The sequence below is a fragment of the Hermetia illucens genome, chromosome 4, assembly GCF_905115235.1.
Source record: "Hermetia illucens chromosome 4, iHerIll2.2.curated.20191125, whole genome shotgun sequence".
Taxonomy (NCBI): Eukaryota; Metazoa; Arthropoda; class Insecta; order Diptera; family Stratiomyidae; genus Hermetia; species Hermetia illucens.
In genome coordinates, this window is record NC_051852.1 from 162,352,261 (window position 1) to 162,370,958 (window position 18,698).

Below are 18,698 nucleotides of genomic sequence, written 5' to 3' on the forward strand. Positions count from 1 at the left end.
ATGCCCGTTGTCCATATATTTCAATGGCACTTTTTAATTATCTTTGAAACTCTTCGCACTTTATACATATATCCTTTCAACTAAAATGCCACTCCATTGCTCATGTTCACTGCATATTATATGTTCGTATTAGATGTGTATATGTATAGTTAACACTAATCTCATTTAATAATATAAAACGGTGGAAATCACAGAAAAATATCAATGCATTTACATATACATGTGAATGGTTTAGCTCGAAGAATAAATATAAAAAGAAAAATTGTTAAATAATTAAAATTGTTAAAATAATAAAACGCTAGATATTATATCCTATCCAACTATTGAAGAAATCAAGCACTTTATCATAATAAAATAATTCTGCTTTTATATTAAATATTTTTTAAAAATATATTACACAAAACTGGATTTTATGTTTTAAGTGATTAATATCACTGCAATTCTTTTTTTTTTTTGTATTTTTAAATTGTTTTTGAGTTTTGTTCATGAATTTATTTAAATTTAAAGTTTTAATTGAGATATAACTAAAAAATATGTTCTTATAATAAATTTAATGTATATATATATAGATTTTTTTTCAATAAGGTTTTGCATTAATTTTATAAATCATTCATATATATTTATTCATATTACTTTAAATATATTTATCTACACGTTTTTGTTTTTATAGCTGCCATCATTTCCATGAGAGTAGTTTTATTCATTTTCCTTGTAAATGTGTATGTATGAATACAATTGATGGTTATGCTGAATGCTGTTTTTGGATATTATATGTTTCTTCGGAAATTTTTTTAATTTCAATTTAAATTCGGCGGTTGAAATTCGTCATTACTAGAATAATATAATTGTTTTTTTTTTTTTTCAAACTTCTTGGGAACTGAAAGGGAATGAAATAATGGTTGTTTAGTAAAAAAGATACTTTAAAAAAAATAAGAAAAAAATTAGCATTTGATTGTACACATTTTGGCCTTCACATGCTGCTTTTTAGTTTGAATTAGTCACATAGATTTATTGATTTAATGGATTTTCTTTCAGTAATGGTTTAAGAAGAAATGAATAGCTGGTAGAAATTCACATTGAAGTATAAATAAATGAACATTTAGATATAAACAAATAAGATCACTACATCAATATTGTTTGTTTATAACCTTGCCATTATTTATTAGTAATATACAATTGATTTAGTTTACACATTTAGAAAAAAAATAGCAAATTCCTAAAACATGACTTGTTTTTACGTTTTTATTTTTCTCTTCACTGTTTGTTCATTGTATCCTAATTGATTAAGATAGGATTCATTTATCTTAACATTAGATATCCATTTATTTTTTTTCTTGTTTTCTTCGTCTATGCTGATCATTGATTTACTTCTACTAATTCTGTAAGTCTTATGTCCCTTCAGTAAGTTTTACATTATAAATAATATTATTGTTATTATTTCGTAAGATATCCTCTTCACTTATGTTTCGGTCAATGGTTTTTTGGGGTAGTTTCATTGCTTTACTGTGAAACTTTCGATCGTGCTGGAATTTCACTTAGTTTTGAAGTTGTTGGTTTTTTTTTCTTTGTTTTTATTGAGTAAATTTAATAGTATAATTTTGTGTATTACTACAGATATATTTATAAATACAGGTTTTTGCTTTTTTATATAATTTATATACCTATATATATAATTTGTATACCAGTCATTTCGCGTGAGATTTCTTCTTGTTGCTTCGCTCTACTCTCCAGATTTGTTTGATCGCTTTACATAGAGTTGGATTCGAGCCTTTAGCGACCTCGCGCCCAACGTAATAACGCATCGGCTAACACATCTAGATGGGCCTTTGTCTGAAATAAACCAAAGAATAGAATAGTCTTGCTAGCCCATGCGTATATGATTTTAGGGTGTGAGACTACTCACTTCAATGTGATACTGACATTCTGTTATAACTAAAAGCCTGCATTGAAAAGTTCGTAAATTTGAGCCCCTTTTTGGCACGCACTGGAAGCAGAACTCTGTCACTTTTTGCTGAAAATTGTTCAGGGCTATTCCGAGATAGAGAACTTTAGCCATGGCAGGAATTCCCGCAATAACAAGGGAAGAAATGCCGAATATTTATAGCAAAATGGGACAGAACATACCAAACAAAGGGGGACACTTTCGTGGAGTCTGTCTTGGATTACTTGGTGGATTGAGTGTTCCCTGCGTTAGTGCTTTGCATTAGACTGATAAACCCCTTAGGGGATCATTATTATTGACTCATACTCCTATTGGACACTATAGAGAAACACTTGAGCGAGCAATCTATAATATATTGCCTCCCGTTATTTAGAGTCTCAACATTTTAACAGACTGAGAATTCGGTTTCCACAGAGAAAGGATAGGCCCTAGGACCTGCATGGTTTCGCGTTAGATTCACTATTCTAGAAAGAAAGTATAATGATATAAATAATGTTCTGCTCGCAAAAGAACCCTCGCGTCGCTCACGTCAAAACATACCGACCCCGTTGACTTGCACTTATCCGAAGTAATTGCTGCTATAAAAAAACAGCTGAAAACACAGTCTTGGCACCTGCGAAGAACAAAATTGAGCCTGCGCCAATTACAAACTCGCACCAGAAAATGACTGCTTCCAACATTCTAGATTGCCATATCATCATTTCGAGCGGATGGTCAAATACCTTGGGGTGGTAATAGACACTGAGATGACCTTGGCAAGTATAATACCATACATTGGACCTACGTGATCTATTTGTAAGATGCTTCAAGCCAATGGTTAATCCCATACTGCTTTTGGCAGGATCAGTTTGTAATTGACCAGTTGGAATCAGGGAATGCTGCACTCTTAGATCCGCCTCAAACGCTAGGGGACATGCAATTTCTGGAGGTTTCTCCCCTGATCGGCGCACGGAAAATTCAAAAAGAGAGATATCTCTGAGTTGGTGGCAACAATGATGAAAATGAACGGATAAATTAAGGGAGGCATCTCTCCTCCTCTTTTTACGAGGCACGAAAGATGAGGTATCTTGCATGCATAAGTCTTCTTGAATTATCCTAGATTCATTGAGAACAGAATAAAATTTTGCGAAAATACTTCGAAGAGCGTCTTTCTAAGTGGGAAATTTTTTAAGTAGCAGTAAAATGGCAATGTAGGTAACCACATGGAAGAACGCTTTCAATGTGGACTAGGGGAAGAAGGGGTGAGATAGGAGCATTTGCCATGGTTCCGCGGAGAAGAGAGACATCATTTAAGCGGCATCGCTCGCAGTTACCCGAAATGCGCTTTAATTCCCCCCAACACTCTCCGAGAGGCTCGCACTCCCACTCTACTGTTCTGTGCCAAGTGCCTTTGAACCGAACCACTCGTGGGCCACCTTGGGAGAGTGGATTCCACTTCATGGCGCGTTCTTAAAGTGTGACCTATCCACTGCCATTTCCATCTTCCGATCACAGTGCATACGAGTGTTAGGCTTGTGATCTAGTTCTCCGTCTCAGTGGGATGACACGACGCAGACAGATAACGGAAGAGAATACTAGCACAGAACCTTGACCTTGGTGTTGAGATAACTTGATTTCCAGATTTTAGACAGGGCAGCAAAGCGGATCTAGTATTATCAATGCGTCGGGCAACAACTAGTTTGGTACCACAATCGACAAAAACCACGCTTCCTAGATATACAAATTTATCAAAACTTTCGATGCTCTGCCCATTTATGTAGATAGGGAGAGTTGATGACCTGTCACATTGAGAACCTTGGTTTTGTTCAACTCCAGAACCAGTTGGCCAAGATCCATAGCCCGGTAAGAGAGCAGACAGATGTCATCAGCGTTGTCGAGGTGTTTGAGGAAAGACGTCATTGTCCATTGAACGCCTCCACGTCGTCCGCACAAGGTAGCATACGGAACGTCACCGATGACAAGAAGCAATAATATCGGTGACAGGATTCAACCTTGGTAGACTACGTTTTGGACTTCAAAATCTGATAATAACTATTACTTTCTCTAGAATGCCCCTCCTGCGTAGTTCAATCCACATACATTCCCCGTTCACGTCATCGAAAGCTTTTTTGAAATCACTGATGAACATTTGCGGGAAAAGTCTAAACTATTCCAAAATGATCCGTGGGGTATTGATGTGGTCAATGCAGGGGGATCCGGAGCGGAAAGCGGCATGTTCTCTGTCGATTAAGCTTTCGAGATGTTCTTTGATGCGCTTTAAAATTATTTCTGCTATTGCAGCTTTACAGCATACAAATACCGGGGTGCCCTTCTTTGGAATCCTAACGATCATGTATTTCTTACACTCTCTGGCCAAGGTGTCGGATTCCCAAGATTTGCATACGAGTGGAAGTAGCAAACCTGCAATAACTGCAGGTGAAGCGACAAATAACTCTGCCGGGAAACCGTCAAGCCCAGCGACTTTACTCCGTTTGAGTGCATTGATGGCCGAAATAATTTCTCTTCTGCTTGGAGGAGCAGTCCGTATCCGCATGTTACAGTGACTAGCCATTTCACCCATAAGCGGAAGAACCTCACTGGATGTAATACGGATAAGGACCTTGGCGAATTGTTTTTGCCATCTCTTCAGGTACTCTTCATCATGGATAAGAAGTTGACCATTAACGACGTGCACAAGACTATCCAAAAGTTCGCGACCATATGCTAGCCCTTTTGTAATGCGGTATACATTCCTGAAATCATTGCGATCTGCGGCATGTTCTGCTTCCCTGGTTAGCGCAATAGCAAATCCCGTTTTGTCACGTATGCACAACGCTGAACTTCTCGGCATTTCGCAGGGTATCGGAGTTCGAGCGCGTCATGGCTGCCTGTTAGTAGAGCTTTCAACCCTTGCTTTTCATCAATCCGGTTTCATGCTTCCGCAGTCGGCCAGATCTTATAACAACCTTTTGGGACGTGGCCGACGACCACCCGTAAAAATAACACTTTTGATGGCGGCTTAATGATCATCAGTATTGGGTTGGGGTGGGTTACTCAGTATATCTGCCGCTCGATCAGCAAGATAGCTCTCGGGCGACAGCTGGGTCATACAAGCAGTCGCCATTGAATCCATTGGGCCATTGGGCCGCAGCTTTCCAAATCTTCGAGAATACGCAAGCGAACGTAAATGACCATCAGATGGTGATCCCCTTTTAGATCGATGTCAGCGTCTCTCTTGTTGCGCGCATCCAGGAGACAATCCCCAGATCTCTTGCTGATCGCGAAGTGGTCGATCCAATTGTCCGTACTGCTTCGGTGAGTTGAAGCTGTCACCAACCGCCTTCGCCACCTTCGCATTCAGATCAGTTATCACAATGTTTCTTTTACGAACCCTTCCCTCAACTGCATTGAATTGCTCGTAGAAAGCATCCTATTCCATAATATTGGCCTCCGTTGGTGCATTGTACAATTGTGATGCTCCTTAAGTAATAATCGTTGGCGCAACAATTCAATTAGATTAGGGCGTTGAAGTGTGTTAGAACACTTCGTAACGGTACACTGTAGGATTACAGCACCATATAGGAGACAATGTGGTCAGCATTGCGCTTGCCCGAGATTAGTACCTTGATTTGACTGAGAGAGAGTCGACGGATATCCAACGTCAAATCACGGTACAAATTCCCCTACCACCAGTGAGATTTGAACCGTTCCCTTCTGTACGACAGCCTTGTTGTCTAACCAGCTATTCGGACCGGAATCTTGCAGTTAGAAATCTGTCAAAAACCGGCTCTCAGGTCAAGAGAGCGCGCCTTGCGGTAGAAGTCAGAATCCACCTGCCATCGGATTCGCATCTGCTACCACATGGTTTTCCAGACTACAAAAGCACATTGCCGAAAGAGGGAGAGGGGTACTCTCCAAGGCCCCGACGTCATACTTCGCATAGGTGCAGAATGTCCAGCTTATATCGCTGGAATTCCCGCTAAAGTTGGACAAAGCGAGCATTCTGGGGACCCTCGCTACCGTTGTTGTGGAGCGTGTGCACATTCCAGAAACCAATCATGGTCGATTTTCGGTAGTCAAAGGTCGTTGCCCCCCTATCCGAAGCATTGTTGACGTTCACCTCCTACGATAATCAGGGTAGATTTTGAGTGTATTTTTAAACCCCAACTCACAGGGCTAATTCCTGAGGAAGAAACCGGTAAATCTGATATTGAACACCTGCCCCGATATGTTTCTCCTCTTGTTTCCAATCGCAGTGTTGGTTATATCCAACCCATGTCCAAAAGGATCTTTGGTAGATTGGCGTAGGAGGGTCGGTACTGGATATCGAATTTTTTTAAGCTGGCGAATTGTTTCAAGGTAAATCCAATTTTTTTATTGCGTCAACGAGGCCCATGCACTCTACCTCAGCCTTTCTAACCTGCTTTGACTGACGAAATTTTGGTTTTGCGCCAACAATTAGCTTGTCCATGGTCTTTGATCGAGACCATTTTCTAGTGCTACTATGTGAGCTTTTTCAACAGACACGTGGAAGTCAGCGACGTAGAAGACTGGATAGTTGGTGGAAATCCTAGTCATTCCACATCCTAGTCCTTCCACGTAATCGTTAGCTTAACAGCCCAATTGGATCCGGGTCTTGAAACGAACTGGAGCACTTTCTTTAAAACTGTAACGTTACACTAGGAGGCGCTCGCCTATGATTATTACCCTGGTTTGACCGAGGTATTCAGTTGAGGAACTTTCGATGACTACAGGAATTTATTGTCAGTTCCTAACGCGGATGAAATAAAGTAAAGGACTCAAACAGATTTTCGAGGTTCTATTAATACTAACAACTGGGAAATCATCAAGCCACCGATAACATAAATATCACGGGTGCCATATTGATCTCAAGAGCCAAAATAAAGCGCTCAGGATCATCAAAGGTAGAAATACCCAATTAGTGGCAAAATAATTCGGCAAGTAACCGGAGACCAAACTTTTACGACTCCACGATTGGTTGAATTCACTATGGCTTTTATTGAATTTGACATTCATGTCTATGAACTAGACATCTCCAGAGCTCGTATCAATGGGTTCTTGAACACGACTCTTTAAATAAAGGCACTCAAACCTGTTCGTTTTGAGGTGTCAAACGAATGTTGGTACCAAAAAGAGCTCTTCTCAATGATATCCATAAAAACACCTCTTTTACTATCTTTTCGCAATCGTAACGTGGATAGGATGCAGTTAGTCTATTAGTCTTCCAGTGCAACTGAAAGGCTCAATTGAACGTGGATGGCGGGGTTAAGCCACGTTTCGGTTTCTAAGGAATTTTAAGGTCACCTTTGCTTCCACTCAGGGGGAAGCTAGTGATTCTGGATGCATAAGCACCCTTCACGTTGCCTCGTCAAGACTTCTATTATTCCACGGTTTGTTACCGAGTGTTACGAAGTTGTCAAGGGTCCACCGTCGGCCTGTAGAGTCTTTCTTTCCAGCCAGTGTAAATTACCATGCGGATCTTAAACGCGAAGAATTTAACATTCGCTTCAGATTTGCTTTTAAGGGAGGGCACCTTGTATCACCTGCTGTAATCGCTGATGAATCTCAGGAATCATCTAGTACACATTGTGACTAGACTCATAGGTATGGGTAGGAGCACTTCTTGAGACCCGTTTGAACAAAGGGGAAATGGAAGGTGGTAACTTCGAAGTCTGCTTTTGCCCAAACCTGGATATTGGCGTATCTGATGTGCTCAAGCCCATCTAGTCCCTATCGGGGCATTATTTCTGGGCGGTATTGTTACTTCTCGTAAGAGGTAGAAAAGATCATATCAACCTCCTGCCCCTAGAGATATTTTATGAGGATCTAAATCAAAGCTGATAGATTTTACGTACCGTTTTGTAGAACATACAAGCCTGTCGGTCTTCATCTTCACCCTCCGGACAGTCTATGAAGCCATCACATAATACATGGTCGTCTATACATCGATATCTGCCTTGCCTGTCTGGTGTTGGGCACGCAAATCTTTCCATACCATCTATCGCAGGAGGACATTCTGGAAAAAAGAGAAAATATTTAAATTATAGATTAACACCTATTTAGGTTTGAAGTTGGTTGAAGTCGAACTATGAGTCCTATACAATTATCATTCAATTGTCCTAGAAAGGCGAATCGCCCAGTGGAGGAAACCTAACCTACTTTCGATTAACTATGGAATGCTCATTTTGAGAGCATGCAAATATTGGGTAATTTTTATCTCAATAAAATCAGTTCAATGTCTGTCTGTCAGTCTGTATGTATTTTTCCTTTTTTTGAAGGATGGAGGTGGAAATTTTGGAGAGACCAGAAATTGCAGTAGTATGCGGGATTATCACCCACTAAAACCGTCCCCACTCTCTCCTTCCCCTTGGGACCACTGTAAAGCATTAGTTCGCAGGGGCAACTGCACTTTGAGCGTCCAATACTTCGGGTCACTACCAGCCCGAACAGGCTGGTATTGGCCAGATGCTATGTTTCCGACGAAGTTGAAGGGGGACCTTTTGTGACGCGGCCGACGGGTGTTAATAATAGTTTTGCCTGTGCGATCTCGCCCTTTTCTTGCTCACATTGTTGGAGTAACGTCATGCAGGCGTCCTGATTCTTAAGTAGGTCCCGTAGTCGCCGTGAGGTAAGTAATCCTTGCTAGAATGGGGTCAGAATCATGAGAGACGATTTGGCTTTTGGTAATAGAAGCCATGTTAGCACAAGAGTTGCTAGTCCGCTCGAACAGGTCTTTCGTCCCTTCGATGGTGGTTGACTTGGTTTGCCTTCGGTGGCTCTTTGTGTTTCTTGGTCTGGTATTTCCGCCTCATGTGCTTCTGAAGTGGCTCCTTCTTGATTGGTCGTGTCTACCGTCGACTCAATGCCCCTATGGACGGGTCACTTGACAATCCTATTGGCGGTGCGGACCTCAACTACCCTAACAAGGTTGTCGTCACTTGGGAACGTCCTGATCATTGGGCCTAACAGCTATTGCATTGGGGGAATGTTGTCTGCCTTTAGTAAAGGGTTGATACTTTCGAGATGTTATCCTATTTTTGCTCCCATTTGTAGCGGTGCTGCAGTTCATTCATCTGCTCCAGAATTAATGTGCGCTACGAGCTTCCATCGTGTTAGCAGACCGGGTTGAGTCAAACCGCTAGCATAATCAGGAGGCGCATTGAGGGGCTCTCCTATGAGAAAGTATCCTGAGGTCAGAACAGATAGATCATCTTGGTTCGCGGACAATGGAGTTATAGGACGCTGCTTCGACTTCGACTATGAGCGTCTCCAACTCTTCGTAAATTTAAGAGGCTTCGTTGTAAAAGGTGTTCGGCAGACTTAACAGCTGCTTTTTAAAGCCCCCAAAATGAGGGGGAATGAGGGGAACTCGGTGTCCTTGAGTTGACATGTGCTAACAGTTTGGTCCAGTGCATGGCTTGACAGTATGACCTGAAGTAATTCGCGGAGTTGGTTGCTATCCCCCACGAAGTCGGTGGCGTTATCGCAGAATATGTTGTTGCACTCTCCGCGCCTGCCAATGAAGTGGCGTAAAGCACCTATGAAGGCTATAGTAGCTTAGTCTGTGACAACCTCCAAATGTATGGCTTTGGTGGCGAAGCAGCAAAGCACGGCTACGTACGTTTTTTTTTTTGAGTTTCTTTCTGCGCACCTTATAATGGGTCCAAATAGGCCCGAAGAAGTCCACTCCTGAATTGTTGAATGGACGAGGGGGTTTTATTTTTGGTGGAGGTAGGTTCCCCATCATCTGAGAAAACAACCTGGGTTTGACCCGATTGCATCTCGCACATTGCTGGACGATTGCGCGTGCCGTCGACTTGCCCTTTATTGGCCAGTAGCGTAAACGCGTTATGGCTAATAATGCTTGCGAGCCGATATGTAGATTCTCGGTATGGATATACCGTGTGTGGTAATAGGGTTCGAGTATGCCAACAATATGGAATATTTCCTGTCATATTATCTCTTGGCGGCCTCCGCCGTCATAATCTATGAACGGAGCTGGGGTCGACAATGGACTTTGTTACCTCATTATAACGAGTGAGATCTTCTATTTCCTTGGAGAAATGCCACCGCTGCATGCAGCTAGTAATGGTGGTGGTTACTTTATGCAGCTCTGGGAATGATATTCGGTGGGAAGAGATTTTGACCTTTGTTCCAGATTGTGCCTAGTAATTTCTGATCTTTACCGGATTAATGTCTCGCAAGCTTAAGTCTTAAGCTTGTGAACGGGACAAAGGCTGAAGAAGAAGAAAAAGAAGAAGCTTAAGTCAGCTGGACTTTGTTTGGAGTGCCACGTAGCATCACTACTGAGCTATTATAATAACCTCACTCTTATAATACCGTGTTGGTCTATGGATCGTAACAACGAATAAAAGGGGAAGAAAGGAGAAGTGGAAACTAGCAAAAAAGGCATGCTCAGAAGCTAGGCTAAAGTGGGCAGTGGGAACTTTTAAACCACTGAAATCTCCCGGTGTAGACGGCATTTTTCAAGCACTAATCCAGAGAGGCCTAGGAATTATTTTAGAGTCTCTTCTAAGGGTGGTAAGGGGAAGCATAGCACTGGGATACATTTCAAGGGTATGGAGACGGGCAAAAGTGGTCTTTATTCCGAAAGCGGGAAGAAGGATCCTTTTTAATCTAAATCTTTCAGACCAATTTGTCTAACATCGTTCGTACTCAAAACGGTGGAGAAGGTCATAGACAACTATATTAGAACTAACGTTCTAAAGCGTAATTCCCTACATCACTGTCAACACGCTTACCGGGCAGGACAGTCAACTGAAACTGCTCTGTATCAGCTGACAGAGGTACTACGGGACGCCATAGAAACAAAAGAAATTGCATTGTACGCGTTTTTGGATATCGAAGGAGCATTCGACAACACATCGCACACAGAGATACAGGATGTCCTGAGCCGCAAAGGAGTGGGAAACACCCCGGCACTCTGGATGGGCAAAATGCTAGAAAGCAGACAAATAGAGGTACAAACAGGTACAAATTCCATTATCATGAACACCACTCAAGGCTGTCCACAGGGCGGAGTACTATCGCCGTTAATGTGGAGTATGGTAGTGGATGAACTCCTGGATGTGTTAACAAATACTGGAATACAAGTCAAGGGTTACGCGGACGACATTGTTTTAGTCTGTAGGGGCAAATATGAAGATACCCTATGTGACAGAATCTAAACTGGACTAAGGGTTACTAGTGCCTGGTGGGATTGCGGATCAACCCAGCCAAAACCACCATAGTACCATTCACTAGGAGACGTGAGCTTGATCACCTGAGAGCCATAACATTACATGATAAGTCAAATGTTTGGGAATTACGCTAGACCAAAAATTTCTCTGGAAGACACATGTCGGGAACAATTGTCGGAAAGCCACGAGGGCTCTGATGACTTGTAGATACATAGCAGGAAAAAAATGGGGTTGCAGCCCGAAGATACTACTTTGGATATATACCATAGATTAAGGCCAATGATTGCCTATGGAGCGGTAATCTGGGCAAAAAGAACCGAATTCAGTACCCAAGCCAGGGAATTACATAAGCTTCAAAGGCTGGCTTGCGTGTGTATCAGTGGGGCAATGAGGAGCCCAACGGCATACCTGGAGGTCCTTCTGGGATTAACCCCTCTTCATCTGCACATACAGATGCAGGCAAGAAGGGCAATATTCAGCTGCCTAAATCGAAGGAAAATTGAAATTGTTTCTAGGCAGTATCCCGAATTACTGATACCAAGGGATAACATGACAACGAGGTTTCACTTCGATAAGAAGTTTGAAACACATTGGAGTAATAAGACAAACTGGGAGAGCGTGGCTGCGACGTACGGCTTAAACCAGAAACTGATTACTTGGTACACTGACGAATCCTTCACAGCAGAGGAAGCGGGTGCCGTGGTTCAAGGAAAATGTACTTTGAGCCAATGGGCAGGTACACTACCATATTCCAGGCAGAAATATACGCCATAGACAAATTTGCTTCCTTTAATCTGCAAAGGAGCTACAGGGGGCAGAACATAGCTATTTTCACCGATAACCAAGCAGCGATCAAGGCACTTAGGTCCAACCACGTGAACTCTAAACTGGTATGGGAATGCCTTGAGAGACTGAATACCCTCGGCTCGTCCAACAAGGTCTGGATACTTTGGGTTCCAGGACATGCTGGGTTGGAAGGCAACCAGGCAGTGGACAAACTAGCCAAGAAGGGAGCAGGGACGCCTTTACATGGGCCAGAACCCTTTTGTAGAATCGGAAACGGTTTCATGGCTATGATTCTAAGAAATGAAGAGGAACGGCTGAGGGAACTATACTGGGCGGGCCTACCAGAGATGGAGCAGTCCAGGGTGCTTATTGGGGGATACGAACCCCTGTGCACAAAGGATTGCTTAAACCTCACCAAAAAGAACCTCCGAGTCATAGTGGAAATTCTCACTGGTCATTGTCGGCTAAACTATCACCTAGGGAAGCTAGGGATACCTACGGACACTGCCTGCAGGTTTTGTGAGGAGCATGACGGAATACACGTCCTGGGACAGTGTCCGGCACTTATGCAAAGTAGGTCGAGGCATTTGGGAGAACACTTAATACACTTCACACCCACTAAAAACCACCCCCGGTCTCACTAGACCCAGCCCCGCGGGAGCACCATTGAGGTATTACTTCGCGGGGTAGATTTGCTCTTAGGCACTCATCCTTCTCCTATTTGCAGCTTTCCTCCTTCTTTGTTCCTTCAGCAACTCCTCCTGCATTTGGATGATTGCGGAGCCAACCGCAAGCCACTTCTCCTCGGACTCCAGCATCTCAGTAGCCAAGCTCTCCGGGGTCCCACTCCTGCCCAGCACGTGGTTTAAGCTCCTTCTCTCCATCGCAAGCCGTGGGCAGTGAAACATCACATGCTCTGGATCCTCCGGTATGCCATCGCATCTGGGAGAATCATCCAACCCAAAATGGTGCAGATACTGCCTGTAGCAACGACCGTGCCCCGTGAGGAACTGGGTAATGTGGTAGTTGGTCTCCCCATGTTTTGGCTCAAGCCACACCCTAGTGTTGGGAATGAGCCTGTGCGTCCACCGACCTTTCGCAGACTCGTCCCATCTGCGTTGCCAGAGATCAAGCGACTCTGACCTTGCCGCAGTTCTACGCTGTGCATGCCCCTCCATATGTCTTGTATTGCACAGGACACTCATTTCTTTGGCCAGAACGTCAACCGGGATCATACCTGCCACCACCAATACTGCCTCATCTGATGTGGTTCTAAAAGCACTGCAAACCCTCAAAGCCATCCGCCGCTAAACCAAGTTCACCTGCTTCCGTCTCTGAGAGGTTGCAAGCGCCTCTGCCCACTCAGGCGACGAGTAGAGCAGGATGGAGCGCACCACTCCGGCTAGCTCCAACCTCCGGCAATGTTTCGGTCCACCAATATTTGGTGGCACTGGCTGCCTGTTGGCATGCATACTCTAGGTGTTCTCTAAAACTCAATTTGGTGTCAATTATTACCCCCAGGTATTTGATAGCCGGCTTTGATACGACCGTATGTCCACCGACCTCCACTTTTACAGTGTTATTTTTCCTGCGTTTCATTATTAAGACCGCTTCCGTTTTCGCGTTCGCCAAGGTCAGCCCGGCCTTTTCTAGCCAGGACTTTGCCGCTCTCACTGTTTCCGTTGCGTAAACCTCCACATCTTCTGGGTGTTTTGCTGCAACAACCACAGCTAGGTCATCAGCAAAGCCGGCGATCGTAGTCCCCTCTGGGACGGGAAGAGCAAGCACCCCATTATACATGATATTCCACAACAGGAGACCAAGCATCCAAGTATCCCTGTGGTACCCCGGCTGTGACAATGTACTCTTTGGGGCCCTCATCCGTCCCGTACCAGAGAGTCCTCTCTGAGATGTAGTTTTCCACCAAATTCGCTAAGTATCCGGGGACACCTATGTCAGCCAACGCCCCTTTAATTCTATTCTAGTTGGCCGAGTTGAATGCGTTTTTGACATCCAACGCCACCACGGCACAGCAGCCGCCAGAAATCAGTGCACCTTTTGCCAGGTTTACCACCATGCCAATTGCGTCCACCGTAGAGTGGGCGCGTCGGAAACCAAACTGGCGTTCCGACAAACCATTGCTGGCTTCGACGATGGGCAGGAGTCTGTTGTAGATGACTCTCTCCATCATCTTCCCCATTGTATCCAACAGGCAGATAGGACGATAAGACGCTGGGTTTCCAGGTGGCTTGCCAGGCTTCGGAAGCAACACCAACTTTTGCTTTTTCCACTGGGCAGGGAATATTCCTTCTTTTAGATACGCCTCGAAGGTGTTGGCGAAAAGTTCGGGCCTAGTCTTCACTGCCAGTTTCAAAGCTCGGTTGGGGATGCCATTCAAACCTGGGGCCTTGTTGTCACCGAACCTACCACATATTTCCCGCAGCTCCTCCACAGTTACAGGCGGTATTATGCCGTCATTTAGCTGGACAAAAATTTGCCTTCCCTTATTTTCGTGGTGAGGGAACAGAGTGGTAACAATCTGTTTCAGGAGGCGCGGACAAGTCACCTGGGGTGATTTCCGCAGTCTTTTCATCACCACTGTGTAAGCCTCGACTCAAGGGTTTATGTCGGCATGGTCGCACAGCTGTTTGAAGCAGTTCTTTTTGCTCATCCGAATGGCTTCCTTTAGGCGGCCACGCAATTGCTTGTGTGCCTCCTCTCGACCGTCGCCACCGGGTTTTCCCCTGAGCCTCTGGCAAAGCCTCCTTGCCCGAAAACATGCGGCTCGCAAACTTGCGATTTCGTTGTTCCACCAGTAGTTGGGTTGCCTACTGGGAAGCAATCGCCTTCTGGGCATAGTAGCATCACATGCTTCCGTCACTCATCGAGTGATCTGGGTGGCTTTCACTCCAGCCGTATCATTCAGGGATATGTCGGATTTGAGCACCGCGGAAAACGTGTCCCCCTCGAAAGCTTTCACTGTCCAGCCAAGCATACCACCCGGCATTCTGCGAAAACTCTTTTTCGAGCTCGATCCGCCCTTGATCTCTATGCAGATTGCCTGGTAGTCGCTGTGAGTATAGTCCTCACTGACATGCCAAGCGATTCTACTTGCTAAAGTAGCACTCACGTTTGTCAGGTCCACTATAAACCCCAGGCCCCTTCCCCGGAAGGTGTACGAAGACCCAACATTCGCCAGTACCAAGTCCAGCTCCGCGAATGCTTCGAGGAGAACACGTCCCCTGACATTAGTTATCCGGCTGCTGCATTCAAGAACCCACGCATTGAAATCGCCTCCTATTATGATCGGCCAACGTCCTCTTGCATCCAAAACAAGAGCAGCAAGCATCCGCTCATACTCGACGAGTTTAGCGCTGGGTGGAGCCTAACAGCTGTAGATGTGGATGCCCTTCACCTTCGCTCTGATGAAGCCCTCCTCCGGGTGCTCCATTATTTCCTGGAAGACTTGTTCTCCACAAGTCCACAGCGCTGCTTGGCCCGTTTGGTCTTTGACCTAAACGCTACCACCGCGGTTTCGGTATGGTTAACTTAGTATGGCCACATCGATGTTTTTCTCGCGGATGGTTTGCGCGAGTAGATCTTGCGCTGCCTCGCAGTGGTTGAGGTTGATTTGTATCAACTTCATCTGCGATTTGTGCTAAGGGCTCTCCTGTATTCCGGGCACCTGCTGCTGCCCGCAATGTGCCGATGGTCCACACCCTCCTTTCCTTTGCACAGTAGACAATTTGGGTCAGCTCCGCAGTCCTTGCTGATATGGCCGTCCACTCCGCATCTCCTGCATTGCTTTGACCTGTCATTTGGGTTAGTGCATGCCTTCGCAATATGACCAAAGCCAAGGCATCTAAAGCACCGTTTTAATGCCACCTGTTCCCTAAGGCGACACATAACTCAGCCTATTCTCACTCTCCCTGCTGCTAACAGTTTGAGTGCGTTCTCCACTGGTAGGCTGATGATGGCGGTTTGTGTTCCGCCATAGGCTTTCCTTAGCGTTTTCACCACTGACTCTTGTAGTCCGGCAAGATCGAACTGTTTCTCCAACGCTTCGCGAACCTCCTCCTTCGTCGTGATTTCATCTATATCTTTGCAGATTATAGTGATCTCCAGCCTGCTAGCTCTTATGTCGGCTTCCTGCCCTAAAGTCTTCCCGATTTGGCTTAAGAATTTGTCCGCGGTTACATCCTTGGATTTCTTAAGTTCCAACATAAGATCTCCCTTCTGCGACCGTCTAATGCGGCTGACGTTGTCTCCCAAATTGGTGAGTTCGGGGTCTGCATTGACTTTCCCCCCTGAAAGATCTAGAAGTAGGGAACATACTAAAGTTCCTAACGGTTATAGGCCTGTTTGAGATACTATGATCAATAGGCACACTATGACCAGTAAAAGAGGCACAATAGTTCTTTAAGGACGCGGTGCAATTTTCCCTTAACAGAATAATAATAAAAATGGATCGTATGTAAACCGCTGCCCCATATGCCTCATCAGAAGCTTCCAAAATGCATGAATTGGATGGTTACTCGTTGGCACATTATCTTAACTGCGAAATGGAGGCTAAAATCGTTATATACTTTCTTTTTAATTGATTAGATTTAACTAGAGACGGGAATGGACACTTGGGAAGCCATTGTTAAGCAAGAGTAGAATAAGTCAGTTAGGGGATTGTCAAGTATCGTACCCTCCTTAAGGAGCTATTTGTACGAAAATTCCTGTTCAGATACCAATCTAAAATGTTACATATATCGAGGAAAAGGCCATTCTTTACTATAAGAGAATATCCCAGAAGTAGCAAGTGTTTGATGACGATTCAGAATGGGCGGAATGTGGGAAGGAAGTTTGTCTAGGCATAATTTAACCTGCCACACTCATAAATATTCAAAAAATCAGAAAGTGGAGCATTTTTTGAATTCATTCAGTTGATTTTAACATTTTCCAAATTTAGATGAAAATATATCTATAAACAGTTCCGACTTGCCCGTGTGGGTTTTTCATTGCTAAGGCAATTCATTACATCGCCTACAAACCTAATTATGAAGAAAATGAACTTAAAGTTCTAAATCTGTCCTCCAAATAGAACTTTCCATGGAACCTGGGGATGACTTAAAAAAGATAACAATTTAAAGCAAACGAATACGTCCCTCAATTTACATAAATAATGCTAGCAAGATTTTTTTTTGCGCTTTATTCCGCATTGACGTTGCTATTTTGTAACACAATCCACCTGAGTTCATTCATATTCCTCCTCAGATACGAACACGAAGACAATGTCCTATCGCAAATTATATCAGCAATACGTCTTTCGAAAATTTATATTTTTTTTCCCGAAATAGATGTTGTATCTTTTCGTCATCCTAACGAGCAGTCGACGTTCCGTTTCTGCTTTCTCTTATCCACATCGACAATGAAGATGGATAACGAATAGCCGAAAATTGTATTAAAAATAATCTGATAAATAAATCAATAAAGATAGATACAAGAAAATAATAAGAAGAAAAGCGACAATGACGACGATGCGATGAAACCAAATTGCCACAATATTGTCACTTTAATAAGAAAACAATAAATTTATCAGATGACACAAAATCACAATAACCAGAATCGTATTTAGGAGCCAGTTGCTTCTGACACAGAATATTTACGGCAAAGTGAATTTCAATATAAAACATTTATCTAATGCTGGAAAAGATAAATCAGATCAGATAGGAAGGCTTCGAAAGGAATCTCGGTGGAGCGAACATGTCTAAAAAAGATGCGAGGACAGCATGGGAGAGGTAACAACATAGCAGGGAAAATAAGGAGACACCGTATCCTCGGAGCTGTACCAGTGCCACTTTCAGGATCAGAAGTAGTCCGTGTATCCTCGCTGACTTGGGAGCTCACATGAATACCAAGAGGGAGATATTGTAGACATCCAAATGCTCAACTTGTATGGAAAATTTTCAGAAAATAAGATAGAACCTAAGATTAACAGATATCTATTCTGTAGAGTATACTCTTGAATAGTTTGCCAAGTACAGTGTTACGTAAAAAGCTGGCCAAGTTGCTTTTAACCGTTATATTGCTTGCAATGGGAAGGCAAATTGGTAACACCTCGGATTTTCGAGAGACTGGATATCTGTCAGCTAACTATAAAATTAGACTGAAAGATAAATTTGCATAATTCAGCATGACCTTTGAAGAGCGACCAAGATAGCCAGAGGCGACGCAAAAGTTCGCCTAACTTTACCAACGTTTTGGTCAGAGTTTTCGGGGCAAGGGAACCTCTTTTCAGGCACATTTGATTGACCATTTCGTCGAGCGCAAACACTGAATCACCTGGTAGTGGACAGGTTTTCTTTGCCTTCTGCAAAAACGTCTCATAACCATTTAGGGTGGGTGTCAAAAAAGGGAGAAAAGTTTGGTCCAATCTGTCATCGAGTGAATGCGAAATCAGGACTCCTTCAAAGTAGTACAAAATGATTTCTGATTCGGCCAACTGAGGACTAAACCAGGAGGTTTCCCTTAAATATTACGCACTCCTTTGATACATAAGGCAACGGACAGCATCCGCCAACTATTTTTGGTTTGATGTTTCCGGCGCGGAGATGGAACAGATGATTTGCCTTTACCCTAATCGAAACTTTCAGTTATTACTTTTTAAGGTTTTGCCTAAACACGAAACCTTATTAAAATCAGTTTACTGTCTGTCTATCTGTCCATCTGTCTGTCCGTCTGTCTACCTTTTTTCTCGATGGAAGGGGGAAAGCTTCAAAAGC

The 18,698-nt window shown here is 43.6% G+C and overlaps 1 protein-coding gene across 2 annotated transcripts in view; it reads right to left on the minus strand.

The window, feature by feature from the left end:
• Nucleotides 1-552: 552 nt before the first annotated feature.
• The window catches only part of LOC119655049 (CCR4-Not complex 3'-5'-exoribonuclease subunit Ccr4), a 242,595-nt gene continuing 224,449 nt past the window's right edge, over nucleotides 553-18,698 (minus strand). The window contains exons 2-4 of one of the 2 annotated variants that reach the window (XR_005249873.1): nucleotides 7,798-7,958; nucleotides 1,662-1,830; nucleotides 553-1,608 (exon numbers count right to left, since the gene is read on the minus strand). Coding sequence is in view for 1 of the 2 variants with exons in the window: in XM_038060736.1 (XP_037916664.1) it covers nucleotides 1,771-1,830; nucleotides 7,798-7,958 (221 nt within the window). In the remaining variant the exon portion in view is untranslated. Of the gene's footprint in view, nucleotides 1,831-7,797; nucleotides 7,959-18,698 lie in introns of both variants that reach the window. The other variant, XM_038060736.1, reaches the window with a different exon arrangement.